Source organism: Tyto alba, unplaced genomic scaffold, assembly GCF_018691265.1.
Source record: "Tyto alba isolate M040663 unplaced genomic scaffold, T.alba_DEE_v4.0 Super-Scaffold_29, whole genome shotgun sequence".
Lineage (NCBI taxonomy): Eukaryota > Metazoa > Chordata > Aves > Strigiformes > Tytonidae > Tyto > Tyto alba.
In genome coordinates, this window is record NW_024881303.1 from 3,604,028 (window position 1) to 3,623,796 (window position 19,769).

At 58.4% G+C, this 19,769-nt stretch overlaps 1 protein-coding gene across 2 annotated transcripts in view; it reads left to right on the forward strand.

The window, feature by feature from the left end:
- Positions 1 to 19,769, forward strand: part of LOC116962163 (FERM domain-containing protein 6) — a 37,470-nt gene that overhangs the window by 13,933 nt on the left and 3,768 nt on the right. The window contains exons 3-10 of one of the 2 annotated variants that reach the window (XM_042799266.1): positions 14,029 to 14,222; positions 14,979 to 15,062; positions 15,357 to 15,436; positions 16,242 to 16,318; positions 17,013 to 17,199; positions 18,283 to 18,438; positions 19,452 to 19,517; positions 19,604 to 19,672. In XM_042799266.1, coding sequence (XP_042655200.1) covers positions 14,114 to 14,222; positions 14,979 to 15,062; positions 15,357 to 15,436; positions 16,242 to 16,318; positions 17,013 to 17,199; positions 18,283 to 18,438; positions 19,452 to 19,517; positions 19,604 to 19,672 — 828 coding nt within the window. In that variant the 5' untranslated portion in view covers positions 14,029 to 14,113. Of the gene's footprint in view, positions 1 to 14,028; positions 14,223 to 14,978; positions 15,063 to 15,356; positions 15,437 to 15,870; positions 15,890 to 16,241; positions 16,319 to 17,012; positions 17,200 to 18,282; positions 18,439 to 19,451; positions 19,518 to 19,603; positions 19,673 to 19,769 lie in introns of those variants that run through there. The other variant, XM_042799265.1, reaches the window with a different exon arrangement.

Below are 19,769 nucleotides of genomic sequence, written 5' to 3' on the forward strand. Positions count from 1 at the left end.
CAGCCGCTGCCTCCAAAGGGGATTTTCACCCCCCCCCTCCCCATGACGCAGAGCCCTGGCAAGGACTGTTTACACCAACCCGTAACCCCTTGGGGTGTAAAAGCCCGGTTAGGTGGTGTCCCCCACCCCTGCCCCTAGATCCTCGAGCACGGCGGGAGGCGGGATGCTCGGGGTGAGCCCATCGTGCCGGCGAGGTGCGAGGGGGCTCTGCTTTGCCCCTGCCTCGCGCCCACCAGCACCGCGTGGGCTCCCGGCCCCTCTTCCCCCGTGGTGTCCGTCTGTCCCCCCCGCCGAGCGGAGCTCTGACCTTGGCTGGGGCCGCTGGGAAGCCCCGGCAGGACAAACAGCACTTCACAGCGGCGGTAAATCATTGATAGATGGGTGAGGGATACATCGGGCCACGGCCGAGCTCCTCGCTGCCTCTGTGCTTTGTCCCTGGGGGGACGGATGGGTGGCCTGGGCTGGCTTTTCCCTGCTGCAATCCTGAAATTTTTACAAAGCACGAGGCCAGAGTCCTGTTTCCCTGGGCGAAGAGGTGCCTGCCTGCACCACCAGCTGCCCACCCTCCCTGGAGGTATGGGTGGCAGCATCCACCTTGCAAAACACGCCCGAAACCCATGCTGGCTACAGGCAGCTGCGGAGTTTTGCAGCCAGCTGCTTGCCCTGGTTGTTTTTAAACCATGCCATGCGAAGAAAAGCATCTCCCCGGCATGCCGGGGCAGCCCCAGGGCATGGTGCTGGGGATGGAGACGATGCTGAGCCCACACTGCCCCATGCGACGGGGCCTTTCGTGTCCTCCCGCCTTGGACTCGGGGCTGGTTTCAATATATTTATGGCTTTGGAACTCCTGCTCCCGGAGTTGACCCTGCGGAGAGGTGAGCCGGCTTCTGCAAGCTCATCACCCGAACCCTCTGGCCACGGGCTGCGACGGAAAGCACGTGGGTGCCGGCGAGCGCCGGGCGGGGATCTGGCTCACCGGGGGGGTGGGATGCACCTCCCACACCCCCCTCCTCTGCGGGACCCACCGCACCCCAGGCCCTGATGGGTGCCCTGGGCCCCTGCAGGCTTCCACCCCCCCAAATCGCACGAAGCGCGATGGTTTTTCCGCTGAGGAATCCACGGGGCGGTTTTCCTCCCGCCCCGCCAAGCTGCTGTGGGTTCTCGGATGTCTCATAACATTGGGGCTGCCGGCGATCCCCCTGGGGGGGGACTCTTGCTGGGGTTTCTCTCCTGTTTTGGGGGACTGGATCAGCCCTGAGACGTCTGCCCCTCCATCAGAGGTGATTGGAGTCAGCCGAGCGGCTCTGAAGCCGCCGAGGGAAGCCGGCGAGCAGGCGCACAGCCGGGCTAAAAATATTCCCCTGTTTCTGTGATCTTTCCTCCCCGTCTGCCCCTCCCCACCAGCCGCTGCTTTTCCTGCTTTATAACACATCCCCACAGGCTTTTCAGCAGCTCGGGCAGGCTGAGAGCAAACCCTGAGATTGAACCCCAGGCCCAGAGCCCCAAAAAAACCCCTTTAGGGCCCCAGAAAAGGGAACAGATGGAGGAGTGGGGACAGGAAGGGGGGGCCCGGGCTTTTCTACTGGGGGGCTGCAGAGATGCCGAGTGCAGCCTGTGTTTCACCGTGCAAAAAGCAAAGCCAGACCTGCCCCGTTGGCGAGTCCCTGCCCATCTCGCCCCAGGTTTATCGGTAACTTGGTAATAAAACCCAGCTCAGGGTCCGGGGTCGGGCAAGGAGCCGGGGGTCCGGTGGGGGGAGGCGATCCCGCCTTTCCATCCGGCCATCCCGAGGAATCTCACAGGCTCTAATCTCATCCGGCTGCTGTGACTCGATGTTAAAGAGGATCCTGGGTTATAGGCAGCTGTAAATACTGCGGGGTAGATTAGCAGAATATACTGTATCAGCACTACCGGCAGAGCGGCAAGCCGGGGAGGGGGGGGACACACACCTCCCCGCCGGGATGCACGTTTAGATTTTCTTGATGTTTCCAATATTTGTGTATTCAGGCTGGATTTTCTCTCTTTCTGGTCCTGTTTGACTTGGATCTCGCGAAACCCCTTTTTATTTTCGTCCTTGCTGACTTCCCAGGAAAAGAGAGAGGAGAGCGGGGGAAAGAGAGGAGGAGATTTGGGGTCCCAGTTAAATATACTAACGTCCCCAGCCGAAACCTGATGGCAGCACCCCCTCTGAGAGCATCCTCGGGATGGCCGGGGAGCCGGGGGTGGTTCTGCATTGTTGGCATTCCTGCTCCAGCGTGATGGCTGCGTGCCACTGCCGGCCAGGGCCACCCCGCTCCCGGCCACCCCGCGGCTACTGAGCTGGGGTGTCCCCAGGGCCACCCCCTGGGAAGCTCCCCCTTGCCCTGGGGCCAGTTGGGGATGCTTAGCACCATCCAGGGCTGGTTTGTTGGGTACCGGCTTTCCCAGCTTGCTGGCTGTTCAACTGGGATGGGATTGGGATGGGTGGAGTCGGGGCTTTTGGGGGGGGTCGCTGCCCCAGGGGGTTACACCCAGGCAAACAGCAAAGTGGGGCAGCATCGGGGCAAAACCTCAGAGGAGGGGTCCTGATGTGTGCCCAGGCATTAGTCATAAACTCAATTAAAGCGGCGGCTTGATTATATCTCTGCAAAGTGGGTATTTCTGGCCAAAAATCAGACGGAATTCTCCTAAAGGGCCCCGAAAACACCAGAGGAAGCGCCCGCTCCCCGACGCATGGCTCAGGTCCCTCCGTCCCCGCTGCTCCCGTGCCAGGGAACGGGGGGGACACACGGCTGCTCCCGCCTGGATGAGGAGGGAAGAAGAGCTTCCTTGGAAATCCCCCGTGAAATGCAAGAAACGGAGCAAGGTCCAGCTCCTCGCTGGAGTTTATAGCAACGCGCCGGCTGTTGTGGCGCTGCGCTGGGGTTTCTTTATTTATTTTCTTCCCCTTAAGGGCTGAGAAACCATCCCCAGCCCGAGCACAGCCCTTTCACAGTAGCTGGGCTTTGTTTTCCTATCTGGTCCGGGGAAGTATTTCTAAATCTCAGCTGCAGGCAGAGCTGGAGCCCTGATGCCGTGCCAGGCGTCGTTGAACAGCGGTGACCCCCCCTCTCCATCCCCAAATGCACCCCACAAGACTGCCCTCCCGAAAGCTGAGCATCACAGGCAGACGCTGAGGTCCCCGCGTTGCTGGTCCTGGGTAAATTTTCCTAGCAGGACATCCTAAAAATCACCCGGGTGGATGCTGAGCACCGACAGCAGCACGCCGTGGGTCAGCACAGCCCGGGGGGGGGCACTAATGTCCCCTGTAAGAGGGTCAGCCCTAGAGAAAGGGAGCGAGGTGCTGAGACCCGGATGGATTTATTTGTTACTCTGTTGCTTTGTTTATAATTTTTATCCCATTAGCAAAATCATCGGGAAACTATGTATGAGATAAGAGAGCTCACACGTTTGTGCTACCATCCCTGCCAGTAACAATGCTGTTATTGAAATGCTGGGATGGGAGATACTCGGCTGGTGATAATGCGGGATCACAGTGAACAGCTGCTATTTCCCGTCCTCTTAATATAAATATATCTAGTGCGAGAAAAATCTGTACATTTTATGTGAACAGTATTTTCAGTCATAACCACAACACCTTTTTTTTTTTTTTTTGAGATACGCCTAGCACTGCAATTAGCTCAGTTAAACCTTGTCCAAAAAAAAAAAAAAAAAAAAAAAAAAGAGAGAGAAAATAGTTCCATTTATTACATTTTTCCATCTGTGTTTCCGCTTCTTGGGACTTTGAGCAAGATTAATTCCAGAATTGCTAAAGAGAAATGTCACCCGAGTCTTTGGGCTTTTCCTTTCACAATGAGGAGAGGCAGACCGGACACTGGCTTCCATCCATCTTTCCAAGCTCTCCCCACGTCGGAGCCTGGGCCGGCTCACACCGAGCGTGGCTTTTCCCGGAGACTCTCCTCTGGCCACGGGAGCATCTCGCGTCAACACGAGACACAGCATTTCTCTTAGGCTATATAACAGCATTAGCATACGTGCCATCCATGTATGTGTTTATATATCGCATTGCTGGTATTCAAGAGCTCTTCCTGCTGCTTTATTTAGCCTCTGCGGCAAGGCAGGCGCTGTGTTACTGTATTTCTGTATTATACGAGGCCGGGGGGGTGCAAGCGATGGGGCCACACTCAGCAGGACTGACTCAACCTCCCCAGCAACACACAGAGCGACGGGACCGTGTCCCACTTGTGCCCTTCCCAACCCCTAAAATGTTTCAGGAGTTGGACTAACTGAGCCGAACGGTAGATCTGCCGCACGCCTGGCCCCTACTTGGCTAAGGCCCTGGGTTATCTGCGGGGGGGTGGGGGGGTGGGGTTGCAGAGTGAATTTTTTTGGGGAAAAAAAAAAAAAAAAAAAAAAGACATTTCTGGCTGGGGTGGTGGTCCCTGCTCAGCCATGACGCTGCCCGTGCCCTCAGCTGCGTTGGGCACGGGCGGCTTCGTGGGAACTCGGCACGACACAAGCAGGGGCAAGCTGCTGGCTTGAAATGCTCTCCAAATTTCACATGACATGGCTAAGAGCACGAGAGCGAGCCCAAAGCCGAGGGTTTCCCAGCCCTGGCTCTGCCGAAAGCCAGGCTGTTTTTTTCCATGAGGAGAGCAACGCGTTGGATTCCCACTGCCGGTACCGCGCACCTCGCATAATGTAATTACCCAGCACGATCTGTTGAGCTGCAAACAGATTTCAGAAATGAGTGTCAGGGTATTCGCAGCAGAGCTGCTCTTTATTTAGGCTTGGGAACAAGGGGCTGTTCTCTCCAGGAGATTCGTAGAGACTGTGGGGGCAGAATCGGCCTCGCAGGTCATCCCGAAAAAATGCCTATAGACACTTAAAAGTAAGGAATAAATAACTACTCCCAAAACAAACTCGCCAGATGGCACTTCTGAAGAAGGAGCGGCTCGGAGATGCTTTGCTGCTAATTTATGGTGCTGTTGCTGCTATTCCTGTCCTGGGTCACCTATGGAGGCAGACCCGTGTGTGCATGAGCTCCCTTCCACGCTCCGAGCCCTCACACGGATGAGCCCAACTCACCTTGGATCCGGCTGCCAGGACATGAGTGGGGGCTTTAATAGGAACAGGATTTGGCCCTAATTCTGCTCCTGCCTTAACCCCACTCCTAAATACTTAATATGCCAGTGGCGCAGCTGGGGCTGGGGATACTGGACTGGGTGCAGGGAGTGCTTGGGCTCCCCTCTCCAGGGATGCTCACAGGGGGAAGTGTGAGTCCCTTTCCTGGGAGATGCCCCCCCCCCCCCCCCCCCTCCCAGGAGGCTGCTCAGCTCCTCTCCCTGGGAATGTTCGGGTGGGTATATCCTCTGGGGGGAAGGCTTGTGTCCCCTCCTCCGAGATGCTCAGGTTCCCCGGGGGGATGCCGAGGTCCCTCCCAGAGCAGGTTCTTGTACCATGTGTCCCCCGTCCCCCCCCCCCCCCCCCCAAAAGGGAACGCAGAAGCCCCGGGGAGCGGGGCGGGGGTGGGATGCCCGACTTCCCGCTCTTCTCTGGGGCAAATGCTTGCCGGGGCCGGGGGCGGCGGGGGGGGGATTCATGCTTGGGTCCCCTCCCCGAAGCTTCTGGGGTCCCCCTCCTCGGGGCTGCCCGGTCCCCCCCCCCCCGGGCCGTCCCGGGGCCGGCGCTCAGGCGGGAGGCGGTGCCGGTGCCGCTCGGGGCGGTGCGGCCCGGGAAAGGGGCGGGGGCGGCGGGCTGGGCTGGGCTGGGCTGGGCTGGGCTGGGCACGGCTCGCCTAGGCTCGGCTCGGCTCGGCTCGGCTCGGCTCAGCAAGGCAGGGCTCGGCAGGGCAGCGCGGTCCCCGGAGCCGCAGGTAGGTGCGTGCCCGGCGCCCCCTCGCCGCGCTCCCGGCCCGCTTGAAGCCCGGTTTAACCCGGCTCGGCTCGGTTTAAGGCTCAGCTCCGTGGAGCTACCGAAGGTTCCCGGCCCGGTGAGCCCCCTTTTCTCCCTCCCCCCTCCTCCTCTCCATCCCCGGGACAGCCGCGGGTGGGCCCGGCGTGGGGTGGCGTGGGGCCGGCGCGGCTGCTTGTTGCGCTCGGGGGATGAGTTGGTGCCGGAGAAGTGCGAGAGGCTCCGGCTGCAGGAATGCGAGTCATTTCCTCCGCCCGCCCGCGGGGAGGTGAAGGCGAACAGCGGCCGGGCTGCTCCGCCCGCCCCCGCCACGGCCACGGCCACGGCCACGGCCACGGCCACGGCCCCGCCCGCCCGCCCCTCGCCCGCGGGCTGTGCGCGCCCCGGGGTCACGCTCGCCCGCGGGTCCCCCCTCCTCTGCGGGACCCCTCGCCCCTGGGTCGCACGCACCCGCGGATCCCCTCGCCCCTGGGTCACGCTCACCCACGAGATCCCCTCGTCCCGGGGTCACGCTCGGCCACGGGTCCCCTCGCCCCTGGGTCACCCTCAGTCGTGGGTGGGACCCCTTGCCTCTGGGTCACTCTTGCCCACGGGTCCCCTCACCCACAGGACTGCTTGCCCCTGGGTCACACTTGCCCACGGGTCCTCTTGCCTGTGGGACCCCTCACCCCTGGGTCACGCTCACCCACGGATCTCCTTGTCCCTGGGTCACACTCGCCCATGGTACCCCTTGCTCGTGGGACACACTCACCCACGCATCCCCTTGCCTGTGGGGTGCCTCGTCCCTGGGTCACGCTCATCCACGTGTCTCTTCACCCATGGGTCCCCCTCGCCTGTGGATAAGACTCACCCACACATCCCCTCGCCCATGGGACCCCTTGCTTATGGGTCACGCTCACCCATGGGTCCCTTTGCCCACAGGCCACACTCATCAGTGGGTCTCCTCACCCATGTGTCCCCTCACCCGTGAGTTCTCTTTGTCTGTGGGAGCTCTGTTCCGTGGGTTGCATTCACCCGTGGGTCCCATCATCTGTTGGTCCTCTCACCCATGGGTCCTCTCATCCGTGGATCCTCCCGTTTCTGGGTCACAGTCACCCGTGGGACCCTGTTGTCCCGCTCACGCGTGGGTCACCTGTGGGGGTGCCACAGCTTGGGGTGCAAGCTGGTGCCTGGAGTGGGCTTCTCCCTGTTCCCCACCGGCGATGCGAATCCCCACCACGCTCTGGAAGTGGCGAGGACAAACCCACGGCGGCTCTTAAACCGGGTTTCGATGACATCGTGCCCTCATGGCAGCGAGGAGATCGGGGCTGAGGTTCCCCAGGACCGCGCTTGGTGTTCCCGTGTCCTTTGACTCGCACGTGGGAGTAAGGCAGTGCCAGTCCCTGCCGTGTCCCCAACCCCCCCCCCCCCCCACCTCTGCTATCGTCTTGCGGTCCTCAATCGGCTTTTTTGTGCTCGCGGCCGATTCATTTATGCTCATGAGGATGTTTTTCCTCCCCTAAGCCAAATTCTGCTTTTCCAGAGATGTTTTGGCGTGGCGCGGATGGAGCTGGGCATGTGGAGCTTTCCTGCTCTGCTCAATTCCTGGGCTGGTTTCTGTTGGTGTTTTTCCACGGGGCTCGCTCGCCCTCTCTAATTCTTGGATAGAGCAGGGATTAATTCAGGCTCTCTTGCCTGAAAGTGATGTTGTTTCGTTTAAAACTCTCGGTCCTGAAGGCGTATTGGGGTTTGGTTATAGGTACTGGCTTTTTTACTATCGTTTTGTAAAGAGGTTTCTTTTTTAAACTGGGTTTTTTCAGGCTCTTTAAACCCAGAGTCTGTAAGCAATTATTCCATTACATGAAAGTCAGTACGCTGAAAAAGATTAATTCAGACCAGATGTAAAAATAAATGTGAATTTCAAATTAAGATGATGTCAGCTCCCTCCTGCTAAAAAAAAAAAAAAAAAAAAAAAAAAAAAAAAGGCAGCCTTTGGACTCCAGATGGAGTACACAAATGATGGTGGTGGTTAAAATATCTGCCTGCTTGTTAATTGAGTTTTATGCTTTTTTTTTTTTTTTCCCCCCTTGTCTGAAAAGCAGGCTTAGGATATTTTTCAAACCAGAAAAAAAAAAACCAAACCCAACCTTTTCCCTGTTGCTGCTGGGGCAGGGAAGTTTATGGAGGCTCTGGTGTAGCCGAGGAGTTGGAGAACCGGCGAGCGGCACTACTGGGGGAAGACAAATTCCCCCCCTGCCCGCTCCCACCCCAGGATTGAAACAAGTGACTTGGTTTGGCTTCGTTTTCCCAGATCTGGAGCTGGAGGCGAGGATGCTTCAGACTGCAACGGGGGCAGGGGGGGACTCTGGATAGTCCAGGAGTGGTTATCGGTGTTTTAGCATAAAATGGAGCTGGTTTTTGGGAGCGTGTTGCATCCTCTTTTTGTTGTTTTGTTGTTTGGGGTTTTTTTTTTTTTTTTTTCCCTCCCCGTGTGCACAGAGTGCTGCACGTTCCCCAGAGTGGGGATGGGTTTGGACGTTGATCCCACGTACGGGAGTGTGGCCGGGAGCGGGGCGATGCAGCTCCCCAAAAGCGCTTTCCTCCGGGTTTGCCCAGGGCCGGAGCATCTTGGAAGGGGTTTATTAAATAAGGGAGGTCGGTGGTTTGGAAACTCGGGGCTGTGCTCGGCGGCGTGGGGATGGTGACACTGGCCCTTAACGGCTGCGTTGTGATCCAGGGATCCCACAGCCAAGGCCCGGGGTAAAATCCCAAGGGATTCAGGGATGCCGCTGCTAGTGTGGGCTGCAGCCTGCCCACGGAGCGGGGAGCAAAGGGGATGCTTCACGTCCACGTGCGTCCTTCGGAGTGATGCCTGCGGTCCCGGGAGCGGCACCTGAGCTCTGGGAGGTTTGGGCTTGTTGCTGGTGACACTGGGGGGATGGCTTATAAAGCCCCCAGGAACACGAAAGGGACGGGATCCAGAGCCAGACCGGGGGAGCTGGGGTGTCCTGAGCACAATCCTCCCCCCCCCAAACCCAGTCTTGGTACAACTGGATGCTCTTAGCAGATACCGCTCTAATCCCAAAGGCTTGGGGTGAAGTTTTCCGGAAGGAAGTTAAGTGGAAGGGGCTGGTTCAAGAGCAGAAGAGGGAAGAGGAAGGGCAGGCGCCGTCCCTCCCTCGCTGGAGCCTGTGCCAGGCGAAATGCGTTTCTGCACGCATCCTCGGCGGAGGCTGTGCCGCTTTTATTTATATTTTAGTGCGCCAAAGTAAGGGAATGAAGAGGCCTGGGATGCCATGGGGTGCAGGGGGATGGAAAATCAGCGCTTCCAGGCCGGATTCAGCTCCGTGCACATGGCAGAAGGACGGGCAGGGGGGAGCGATTTCCCGAGCTGCCGGGGCTCGGCCCGTGTTTCCCCATGCCCTGATGTGATGTCCCACGGGGCTCGTCCCCAGCACTGGCTGCGATTGCAGCTGTGACACAAATAGGAGGGGACAGAGAGGCCATTATCCCGTTTTTTGGATGATGCCCTTGGGTTGGCCCTTTGCAGCTGCCCCCGGGTGTCCCCAGCACCCATGCTGCCCGCTGCTCTTGTCCCATTGCAGCAGCCAAAGGGGAGGAAGAGGAGGAGGCAGAAGAGGAGTGTTGCAGAGGTAGAGGCAGGCGAACTCCTGGGGGAACCTTCCTTGCAGAAGCTTTTTGGATACCTCCAGCCCTCGGGGGCATCTGCTAGGGCCGGTGGGGCTGGTGGGGCTGGCCCCCGGCTGCCCAGGCTGAGTTTCCAGCATCCAAAGAGCTTTTGTGGTGGATGAAGTAATGTAATATTTATAACCGAGTCCTTTTTCCCAGTGAAGGTCTCTTTCATCTGCCTCTCTTCATTAGGAGGAAACTGTTGAGTTCATGAAGAATTGGAGACGATTTTAATTACGGGGCAACCACAAGCAGGAATTAATCTGGCTTTTGGGTTAGTAGGAGCTGCATTAAGTGACGGCCTTAAAACTTGTAATAACAGCTCACGCATACCTGCACCCTGTGATGTGGGGTGAAACTGACTCTAAACTCTTAAAAACAAGAAATTCCTGCCCTGTGAATTCATCTTCCCATCTTGCTCTGCCCTTTGGGCTGCCTCTTGCTGCAGGACAGCCCGTGTCTACGTGTGGGTCCCGTGCCGAATCCCTTCCCTCGCCCTTGTTGGGGCTTGGGAGGGCTGGAACAAAAGCCCGGCAATGGGTTAGGTATCTGATAGGGCAGAATTTTTTTTTTTTTTAATTGATATTTTGGCAAGGGGAGGGGTGAATTTGGGTGATGGAGAAACGGGCTGGGTCTGTCTGGGGGCTGGGTTGAGCATTCAACACCGTGATGGTGCCACGGGGGTACAAATGTGACCAAACCCATGGGCATAGAGACTCAGCCGCTTCTTTTAAATATAATTAAATACAAGGAGGGGGGAAGAAATGCCACACACGCAAACCAGCCTCTCTTCGCATGCGCAGAAGCTGCTCTCTTGCTTCTTCGGAAGAAAAACCCACCTCAACCAGCAAGTTCAAGCGATGTTAAATCCCCAGTCCTGGAACTGCATCCAAATTTATATTTCCTATGAGAGCCTGGCACGTGGCTCCAGCACCTCCATCTGAACCGGGCCCAGGCTCTGCCTGCCCTCGGCCGTGTTTGCAAGACCCCGTGCTGAATAAATCCCCCGCCGAGTCAGCAGCGACAGCCCGAGCTGCTTTTTCCAAGCCGCGCCGGCCAGCAGGTTTATTGCGTGATGTTTTCTTTACAGCACAGCTTTGCGACGGGGTTTATCCCGTGGAATTGGTACAAGGGAGGGAGACAGTATTCCAGCAGCCTGGGCTGAAAAACACGGCGGATCGAGGAATTTTCTCCACGTAGCCCTGGAGTTACAAGGTGCATAGGGTGTTTGCAAAGCCTTCCTATGGAGTTTTAATGCTCTTTTCCCTATAGCAGGGAAAACACAGCTGGAAGACCTGGATCTCCCAGCGCTGCAGCGGCTGATCCATGCCTGAGTCTTCATTCCCAGTGTTTTTTCCAGCCGGCTTTGCTCTCCGGATGGAAAACCCCTTGCAAAACTGCCTGGGGTGGGGGTTCCCACTCGGGTCGTGGGGTAACCTGTGTCACCCCCACCCCGGTGTGGCCTTCCAGGGGGGCTCTCCCTGCAATCCAGGTTCTTTCCAGCTCGGATCCGGACATGTTCATGCCTCATGTCAGCGCTTGCGCCGGAGCAGAAGCGACTCGGTGCGGGGTCCTGGGGAATCAAAGCTGACATTGTAGGAATGAGCAGCAGATGCTTGGAAAGAATTTGCCGGCGTCTGGCCGAGGCTGCTGGAGGCACATCACCCTGGAAAGGGCTTTTTGTGCCCTCTTGCTAAATCTGCCGCGGCTCCAGCTCGCAGAGGGCTGGCAGAGCCTGGGGGGAAACTCCTGGAGCTGAGCGGGGTCTCGCAAAGCCGCTGGGCACCCCCATAGCGGTTGTCTGATGGGGTGTTATCATTCAGCAGCAGGAGTTGGAGCATTTTCTATGCAAATATCAAAATACATGTGGTTTTTTTTTTTTTTTTCCCCTCCGGTGGTTTGCTTGCTCTCGGAGGTAGGGCCCTGCAGAGCTGCTGCTGGGGGGGAGATGTTTTCTTTGGCTCCGGTGGTGCCGTCCCAACCGGGTTGCCCGATGGCCTGTGCTCCGCTGACACCAGCTCGTGCGCTTTAATCCCCGGTGCTCGGGGACCAAGTCAGGCTGCAGGAGGAGGAGTAAATATATTGACTGACGTGGAGATAAACAGCCCCGGGATGCCAAGAACAGCGTGGAACACTCCCGGGGGGATGCCCTAGCTGGACGGTGGGGCCTGATGCCCAGCCCCTGCCTGGTTGTTGGAGGCAGTGAGGTGATGAGCTGTGACACTGGGGTTTTGGCTGAAGGCTTGGTTTCATTTCCAAGTGCTTTTAAGAAGGTGTTTTCCTCAGGTGTTTCCCGCTGCGAGCAGAGTTTTGGTGCAGAGGCTGTGATGGAGGAGGGACCTGTTCCCAACTGGCTGCTCCAGGCTCATTCCTGCAACAGGGATGCTGTGGGTGTGCGGGGCAGAGAATAACCTCTTGGGGATGGGTTCCCAAGAAATCAAGGGTGGTTTGTGCCTGCGGCTGTAGTTCTGAGCCTGCTGTAATTCTCAGCCGGGTGGGAAGGTGCTCTGGTGCATGCGTGGGGGCTGTGGGAGGGTTTTGGGTGGGTGCGGGATGCGGAGGGTGCTCCGGGACACGGCTGCTTTGCCGGGGATGGGGTGCCCTCCCTGCCGCGGCCGGTGCAAGTCGCTTCACGCCCAGCACGTTGTCGGTGCAGGAGGGCTGGGGCGAGGGTGTTTGCCAAATCCCCTCAGCCCCCTTTTTGTTCACCGCTGTGATTTTTCACGAACCTCGACACCAACCCATCCGCCCCGCTGTTTGCTCCCAGTTGGGATCAGTCATGCCTGGTGCAGGGACGATGCAGGGATGCGATGCACAGGCACAAGGCACAGCTGCAGTGCGCGGCCACGGTGCACGGCTGTGATACGTGGATGCAATGCATGGCCACAGTGCACAGCTGCAATGCACAGATGCAATGCATTGCTGCAGTGCATGGCCACGATGCTCTGATGCAATGCAAAGAGGCAATGCATTGCTGCAGTGCAGGGCCACGATGCTCCGATGCAATGCAAAGAGGCAATGCATTGCTGCAGTGCACGGCCACGATGCTCTGATGCAATGCAAAGAGGCAGTGCATTGCTGCAGTGCACGGCCACGATGCTCTGATGCAATGCAAAGAGGCAATGCATTGCTGCAGTGCACGGCCACGATGCTCCGATGCAATGCAAAGAGGCAATGCATTGCTGCAGTGCACGGCCACGATGCTCCGATGCAATGCAAAGAGGCAATGCATTGCTGCAGTGCACGGCCACGATGCTCTGATGCAATGCAAAGAGGCAATGCATTGCTGCAGTGCGCTGCCACAATGCATGGATGCAATGCATGGCCACGATGCACAGCTGTGATGCAATGCACGGGTGCAATGCACGGCCATGATGCACGGCCGTGGTACATGGATGCAATGCACTGCCACAGTGCACGGGTGCAATGCACGGGTGCAGTGCCTGGCCACAATGCACAAATGCAATGCACAGGTGCAGTGCACGGCCACACTGCACAGCTGCACGGGGCCTTGGTGGTGCAAACCCGGCGTGGTGTGGCGAGAGAGCATCACCCCTGGATTTCCCAACTTCTGCAAAACCCCAGTAACTACCTAACACAAAGTCACCTCAGGGCACTTTTTTCTCTGCTGTACAAATATGCAAGTTAAACTGTTTTGAAGCCAAAGGCATTCTCATGTAAACCAAAGCAAATATTTGGTGAAGAGGGAGACACTATACTGTCCTCCGTGCCAGCATAAATCTATGGGTTAGGAAAAGGGTGAACTATAGAGTTTAAGGATCCTTACTCATGGCGTCGTGGGTGCATTTGTGTCCCTGGGGATGGTCGTGGGGTAAAAAGTGCTTAAGGAATATTTGCTCTTGAAAATAAGGAGTGCCTGGGGTTAGTGCAAGGATGGGTTCACCTGGTACGGATTTAGGTGAATGTTGGGAAAGGGCAAGAGACAGCGATTCCCATCTGCAAATCACTGTTAGTGCTTGGGTTGCTTTACTAAACCACCGTAAAGAGCTGGAGCTGGGGGAGATGATGCTAGAAGGGACGGGGGGGTCCTGCCATGGGACCCCACATCAGCCCCTCGCCTTTTTGCTGCTGACAAAATTTTTGCTTTTTGCCATTCTGCTCCTTTCCAGCGGAGTCGGGTTTGCTTCCCAGCAGATGGACTTTTTTTTTTTTTTTTTTTTTTTTTTTTTTTTTTAAATTATGCCAGGAAAGCCTTTCCTGAGGTTTTTCTGAACCCGAGCTGGGAGAGTAAAACTGCTGGGTCAGGTTTTTTGGGCTCGGCTGTGATCCTGCTCTACCCTAACCGCAGCGCCGGGGTTGGGATGAGGGGTGGTTGTGGTGGGGGTGCACCCGGGGGGTTTTGGGGGACGCCCCGCTTCTGGGGGGACATGGTGCTGGGTGGCAAGGATGTGGGTGTGGGAAGCTGGGGGTGCTGCGCACGGGGCTCAGCTCCCCTTTCGCCCGCAGGGATGGCGCCCGCGGGGACCGAGGCCGCCCCGGCCCGCCGGTGAGGTGCCCCCCCACCCTCCCCGAGCCCTGAGCCCGGACCACGATGAACAAACTGACCTTCCACAACAACAGAGTCATGCAGGACCGCCGCAGCGTTTGCATCTTCCTCCCCAACGACGACTCCCTCAACATCATCATCAACGTAAGGCAGCGCGGGGGCCCGGGGAACCCCCTCGGCACCGACGTTTTCGTCGCACCTGGGTGCATTTGCAGAGCTCGGGTTTTTGCTTCTGGGTGGAATTTTGAGCCTGCCCGCCTCGCCCTGCCAGAGAAATGCACATGAGTTATTCCCCCTGAAGGCTGCAGCAGTGTTGCACGCTCTCCTGCTTCTTCTTGACTCAATGTGCTGCCGGCAGCGCCGTGATTTTGGGCGGGTGACCTGCTGCGTGCCATCCCCAGGGGATGTGGGAATCCTGCCTCCTTTGGTCCTCCACACATCCACCGTGGGTGGCAATGCAGCCTCGTGCACCCCAGCGAATAAACAAGAAGGAGTTTGGCTCTGATTCAGATGTAGTATGGAATATGAAGTTCCCTCACTTCTGATTTTTTTTTTTTTTAATTCACCATCACTCAATATTCTGTTTTCTGTCCCCAAAGCCATCTCCCAGTGCCAGGCTGGTTGCAGCGAGGTCTCCACCACCGCCCGCTGCTCTCGAGCTGCCCCGGGGTCCCCCGTGCATCCCATCCCCGGGAGAGCTCTGGTCCTGCACCCCAGGGTGGGAGCTTGCTTTTGGGGAAATCCATGTTGGCCCTATGGAAAAATAAGCCCCTCAGCCCAGCCTGTCCCCCCCCCCCCCCCCCCGGTCCTGCTTGGGGACCTGGTGTGGGGGTTCGGTGCCTCCTGCCCGGCTCAGCTGGGCACGGATGCAGCGGGGACCACGTGTGGGGTTTATTTTGTACAGGTGAAGATTTGTGCCACGAGTTACTGGTGCAGGTGTGTGACCTCCTGAGGCTGAAGGACTGTCACCTCTTCGGGCTCAGCGTCATCCAGAGTAAGTCAGGGGCTTGCACCGTGGGTTTTTGTTGCCCGTGGCTGGTTCAGCCTGATGCCACCACGGCTCGGCAAGGCGTGATGCCACCGAGTAGGGTGGGGTGTCTTTGCCCAAAGGTGGGGACAAATTTCCTCAGCCCTTTAGTGGCCTTTCGTTAGGTGATGAGAAGGTTACGGACCACCCCCCCCCCCCCCCCCCGCCACCCACCGATGGATCAGGGTGGCCCAAGGGCAGGGCTTGGTGGGACGCAAGGGACACGCGGGGGATGCTGATGCCACCCTCTGTCCTGCCCAGACAATGAGCACGTGTACATGGACCTGGCCCAGAAACTCTACAAGTATTGCCCCAAGGAGTGGAAGAAGGAGGCCAGCAAGGTCAGCGGTGAGGTCTTGCATGGAGAGCTGACGGCAGTAAGGCCACCTCTGTCCCCGTCGCAGGTCACTTCCAGGACCCGGGAACGCAGCCGAGGGGCGAGGGGGGGGGGGGGGGGTGACGCTTGGCTGTCGGCCAGCGCGGGGATGGGGGGTGGGTGTGTGAAACAAAACCTGGGTGATGCTTGATGGCCATCACCCCGAGTGCCACCGCGCGCACTCACGTGTCTTCCACACTCCCCACCCTGGAGCTGTGGGTTTTTTCCTCCCTTACTTCCTTATACTTCAGGAGAATCTTTAAGGGGTCCCTTCCAGTTTCTAAAATGAAGCGTTTGGTTTTTTTTTTTTTCCCCCCCGTGCAAAACACCTTTTAATTATTTCGTTGCCATGTGCCGAGGGGCGGTTGGTGAGAAGGCTCCTGTGCTGGCACTGACTCGGCACCCAAGATGGGGACTGGTGGGTGATGGACTGGGTGGGAGCGGGACAGCGGCGGTGGGGGGGCTGCAGACCCCTGGGGGGTCTCAAACCCAGCCACCTGCTTCTTCAAATCCAAATCCCCTTCGTGTTTCCTCATACTGGGGGGGGAAAAAAAAAAAAATGGGTGTCAAACTCTAATTCAGGAAAAAAAAAAAAAACGCGATGGGTGTTAGCGAGGGAGCCCTTCCCTGTGGCTTTCACCCTGCGGGGGGGGGGAAAGGGGGGGGGGTTGTGACTGACCTGGCCCCAGGGCGAGCCGAGGCGAGGGGCTGGGGGCCGGGGCGCGATGCCGGGGTCTCCGCAGGAGCCCTGAATATCTCCTCTGTTTCAGGGGATCGACCAGTTTGGCCCCCCGATGATCATCCACTTCCGCGTGCAGTACTACGTGGAGAACGGCAGGCTGATCAGGTAGGGTGCACCCCCACACCCCCCCTCCTCCATCCCCCCCCCCCCACGGTGGGCACCCACCCGTGGCTGACAGGGGGGTCACCCTGGGGTGCCCCTGGCTCGCGTACCGCTCGCTGGGGCTGCTGCGGGGCGCTGCTCCCCTCCCAAAAGCTCATCCCTTCAACTGGGGCTGTTTGTGGCGAGTGGGGGGACGCGGCGATGACAAAGCCTTTGGGGGAGGGCAGGGGGGGGACGTGGCTTTAGGGTTTTTATCACCGTTTAACCCGTGGCACGGCCTGATTTTAATTCACCCTGCGGCCAGGCGGGAGCTTCGGGTCCTGTCGCGGGGCAAAAAGGGGATTTTCAGGGTGTTGGGTGCGTGGGGACACGGTGGCGTCTGCAGCCACACGGGGATGCTGGCGGGGGGGCCGGGGTGGGGTGCGTTATTCTGGCTGTGGGAGGCCTGGAAGTTTCAACACAGTGAAGCAGCTGCTGTTCTGCACCCCTTAACGGGACACCCCCCCCACACCCCCCCCCCAGCTTTAAGGAATGGGGGAAAAGGGAGCGAACGCCTCGGCGCTCGGCCCTGCGCTCTCTGTACGAGCTTCCCACGGGGAGGAAGGTGCCGGGGCTGGCTCCCACCCCCTGGTCTCGGTCACGGGTGGGTGTCCCACCGGCTTCCCTCTGCTCCCCACCCACCCCCCCCTCCCTGCAGCGACCGGACCGCACGCTACTACTACTACTGGCACCTGCGGAAGCAAGTGCTGCACTCGCAGTGCGTGCTGCGCGAGGAGGCTTACTTCCTCCTCACCGCCTTCGCCCTCCAAGCCGACCTGGGCGACTTCAAGCGCAACAAGCACTACGGGAAGTACTTTGAGCCCGAAGCTTATTTCCCCGCCTGGGTAAGCGTGCCGTGACGGGGTGCCCGCTCAAAGCTCGCGTGAAAACCCCCCACGAGGCTGCTTGGAGGCTTCCCGGGCGGCCAGCGGTCCCGCTGCCTCCCTGCCCCTGGCTTAATCCCGGTTATTTATAACCTCTGACAACTGTGGGGCTGCAAATAGATGCGGGCAGGGAGGGCTGGGGGCGGTGTGGTGGCTGGGGCAGCTCGTACAGCTGGTGGGGGTTTCCCTGCATGCTGCGGGGATGCTCGGGGGGGTGGGGGGGCTTCCCTGTGGGCCATGTGCCATCGCCCCACCGGCATCGTGCGCACCCCCTCGGGCTTTTGGGAACTGGTGTCCTCGGTGCTGGCGGCGGTCACGGGTGTAGGCAGTTCCTGGGGGTAGTCCTGGAGGGAAACTGAGGCAGGGCACGGGGTGACCCCCAGCCCCAGGTCACCTCCGACTGGCAGGCAGGGCGGAGGAGGGAGCGGTCCTGTATGGCACAGCGGTGACACAGGCAGCTCCCGGCTGGGACCCCCACTTCAGCACGGCCCCCCCTTCAGCAGGGAGAGCCCGGGGTACCCAAACCCCAGTTTATTTATTACCAGACAAGTAAATATTAGGGAGGAGCGGTGGGGGGCTGCGCAGCCGCGTGGGATGTGCCCTTGGACCCCAAACAGCTGAACCTCCCCTTACAGTTCCCGGCAGCCGATGCCGGCAAGGTGAAAATTAATAAAAGTGGTGGGCACTGTTGCCCGCTTTCTGGGGTTTGCCCCAAATCTACCAGCTTCTCTTTTTGTTGTACGTGTCGCTGAGGAGCGGTGGCCCCGGGGCTGTGTCCCCGGCCACGCAGGGACCCCGTGCGTGGGTCTCTCTGCCCTGGCACGGGTGTCACCGGTGGCGTGAGCTCCACGGGACGGGCACTGAGAAGTTGTTGGCTGCTGTATCTATTTTATTTTTGCTTGCAGGTCTCTATAATGGAGCGTGTTGCTCCGATTTCCCTTTTCCCTTGAAATCGCCGCTGCCCGGGAGCGCCAGGGCTGGCGTCTGGCCCCAAGCGACCATGGAGCAGCTCCCCTGGATGAATTTCTCTTCTCCTCCAAACAGGTAGTGGCAAAGCGGGGCAAGGACTACATCCTGAAGCACGTCCCAAACATGCACAAAGATCAGTTCGCCCTGACAGCCTCCGAAGCCCATCTCAAATACATCAAGGAGGCCGTCCGGCTGGACGACGTGGCTGTGCACTACTACAGGTTGTACAAGGTGAGCCCCGGCCACGAGCCCAGGCTGGGCTTTGGGTCCAGGGCTGCTTATTATTGAAAGGAGCAACTGCCAAGCAATTTCTAAGGTATTTTGGGAAGAGCTGCATTTGAATTGGCACTTGCTGGCTGGAGCAGAGCAGTCTGGAGGGCAGTGCTTCGTTCCCAGAGGCAGGGAGATGCAGCTTTTTTTAGTCCTGCCGTTTTCTACAAGTTATGGAGAGAGATGAGAGGTTTGCCAGGGTGCGAGCAGACAGCCGCAAGGTTTCTGGGATCTTATTTTTTTCGTAGAGGTCCCTAACAAATATATGCTGGGTTTTTCTCCCAGCAAAGAGATTTGTTTGTTGGGAGCTGGTGCTTTGCAACCCATTTTGTAATGTCTTTAAGTTAGAGAGGAGAAGCCTTCAGGAAAGCACAGGGAATGGCAAGTACAGAGAGCACCTGAGCACAGCAAGGGGAGTACGGTTTTAAAAAGGGCTGTAAAAAAAAAACAAAACAAAACAAAACCTTTTTTCCATCCCTCCAGGGAAATGTGCACGGGGGCCAGTGGCAATGTGTGTGGCTGGTGCCACCCGTGCTGCTGCAGGCAGAGTGGGCTGTCCCACCGTCACCCGCTCTGTGCTGGTGCAGGAGCAGGTTGAGCTCAAGTGTAGAAGCGCCCCAGCTTGGTTTCTAAAGGTTCTTCCAAGTTTTTTGAGGTTCAGCTGCTTTTCCAGACCCTTGAGCTGGGGTGTTCCTGGGCGCTGAGGAGAGCAGCAGGCACCTGGGGGTGAGACTGGGGGAGGGTGTGAGAGGATGCGACCGGGTGATACGAGCGCATCATTAATTAAATGGTTGGGCTTGATGATCTTAAGGGTCTTTTCCAACCTAAATGATTCTATGATTCATTGCTGCTGCTTGAGAGATGGGGTGACTTCAGGAGGTTACCTGGGCGGGGAGGGGGAGGACACGCACAGATTTATCCACTTCATGCAGCAAATTGTGTATTTAAAAACATCTAATTTTCCCCTCTCTTAGGACAAAAGGGAGGTGGAGGCCTCCCTGACGCTGGGGCTGACGACCCGGGGCATCCAGATCTTCCAGGTAGTTGGCTGAGGGAGGGCGATGGCTCGGCTCCCTGCCCGCTGCCGGGCAGGAGTGGGCAGCCCCTGCCTCTCCTCTTTTCGCAGAACTTGGATGAGGAAAAGCAGCTGCTCTACGACTTCCCTTGGACAAACGTGGGGAAACTGGTGTTTGTGGTGAGTGCCACCGTCCCCAGGCAGAGCATCTCCACCCACGGCGCTCCCGGGCTCTGCTTTGGGCGTGGGGTGCTGCTGCCCAGACCTCGCGCGGGGT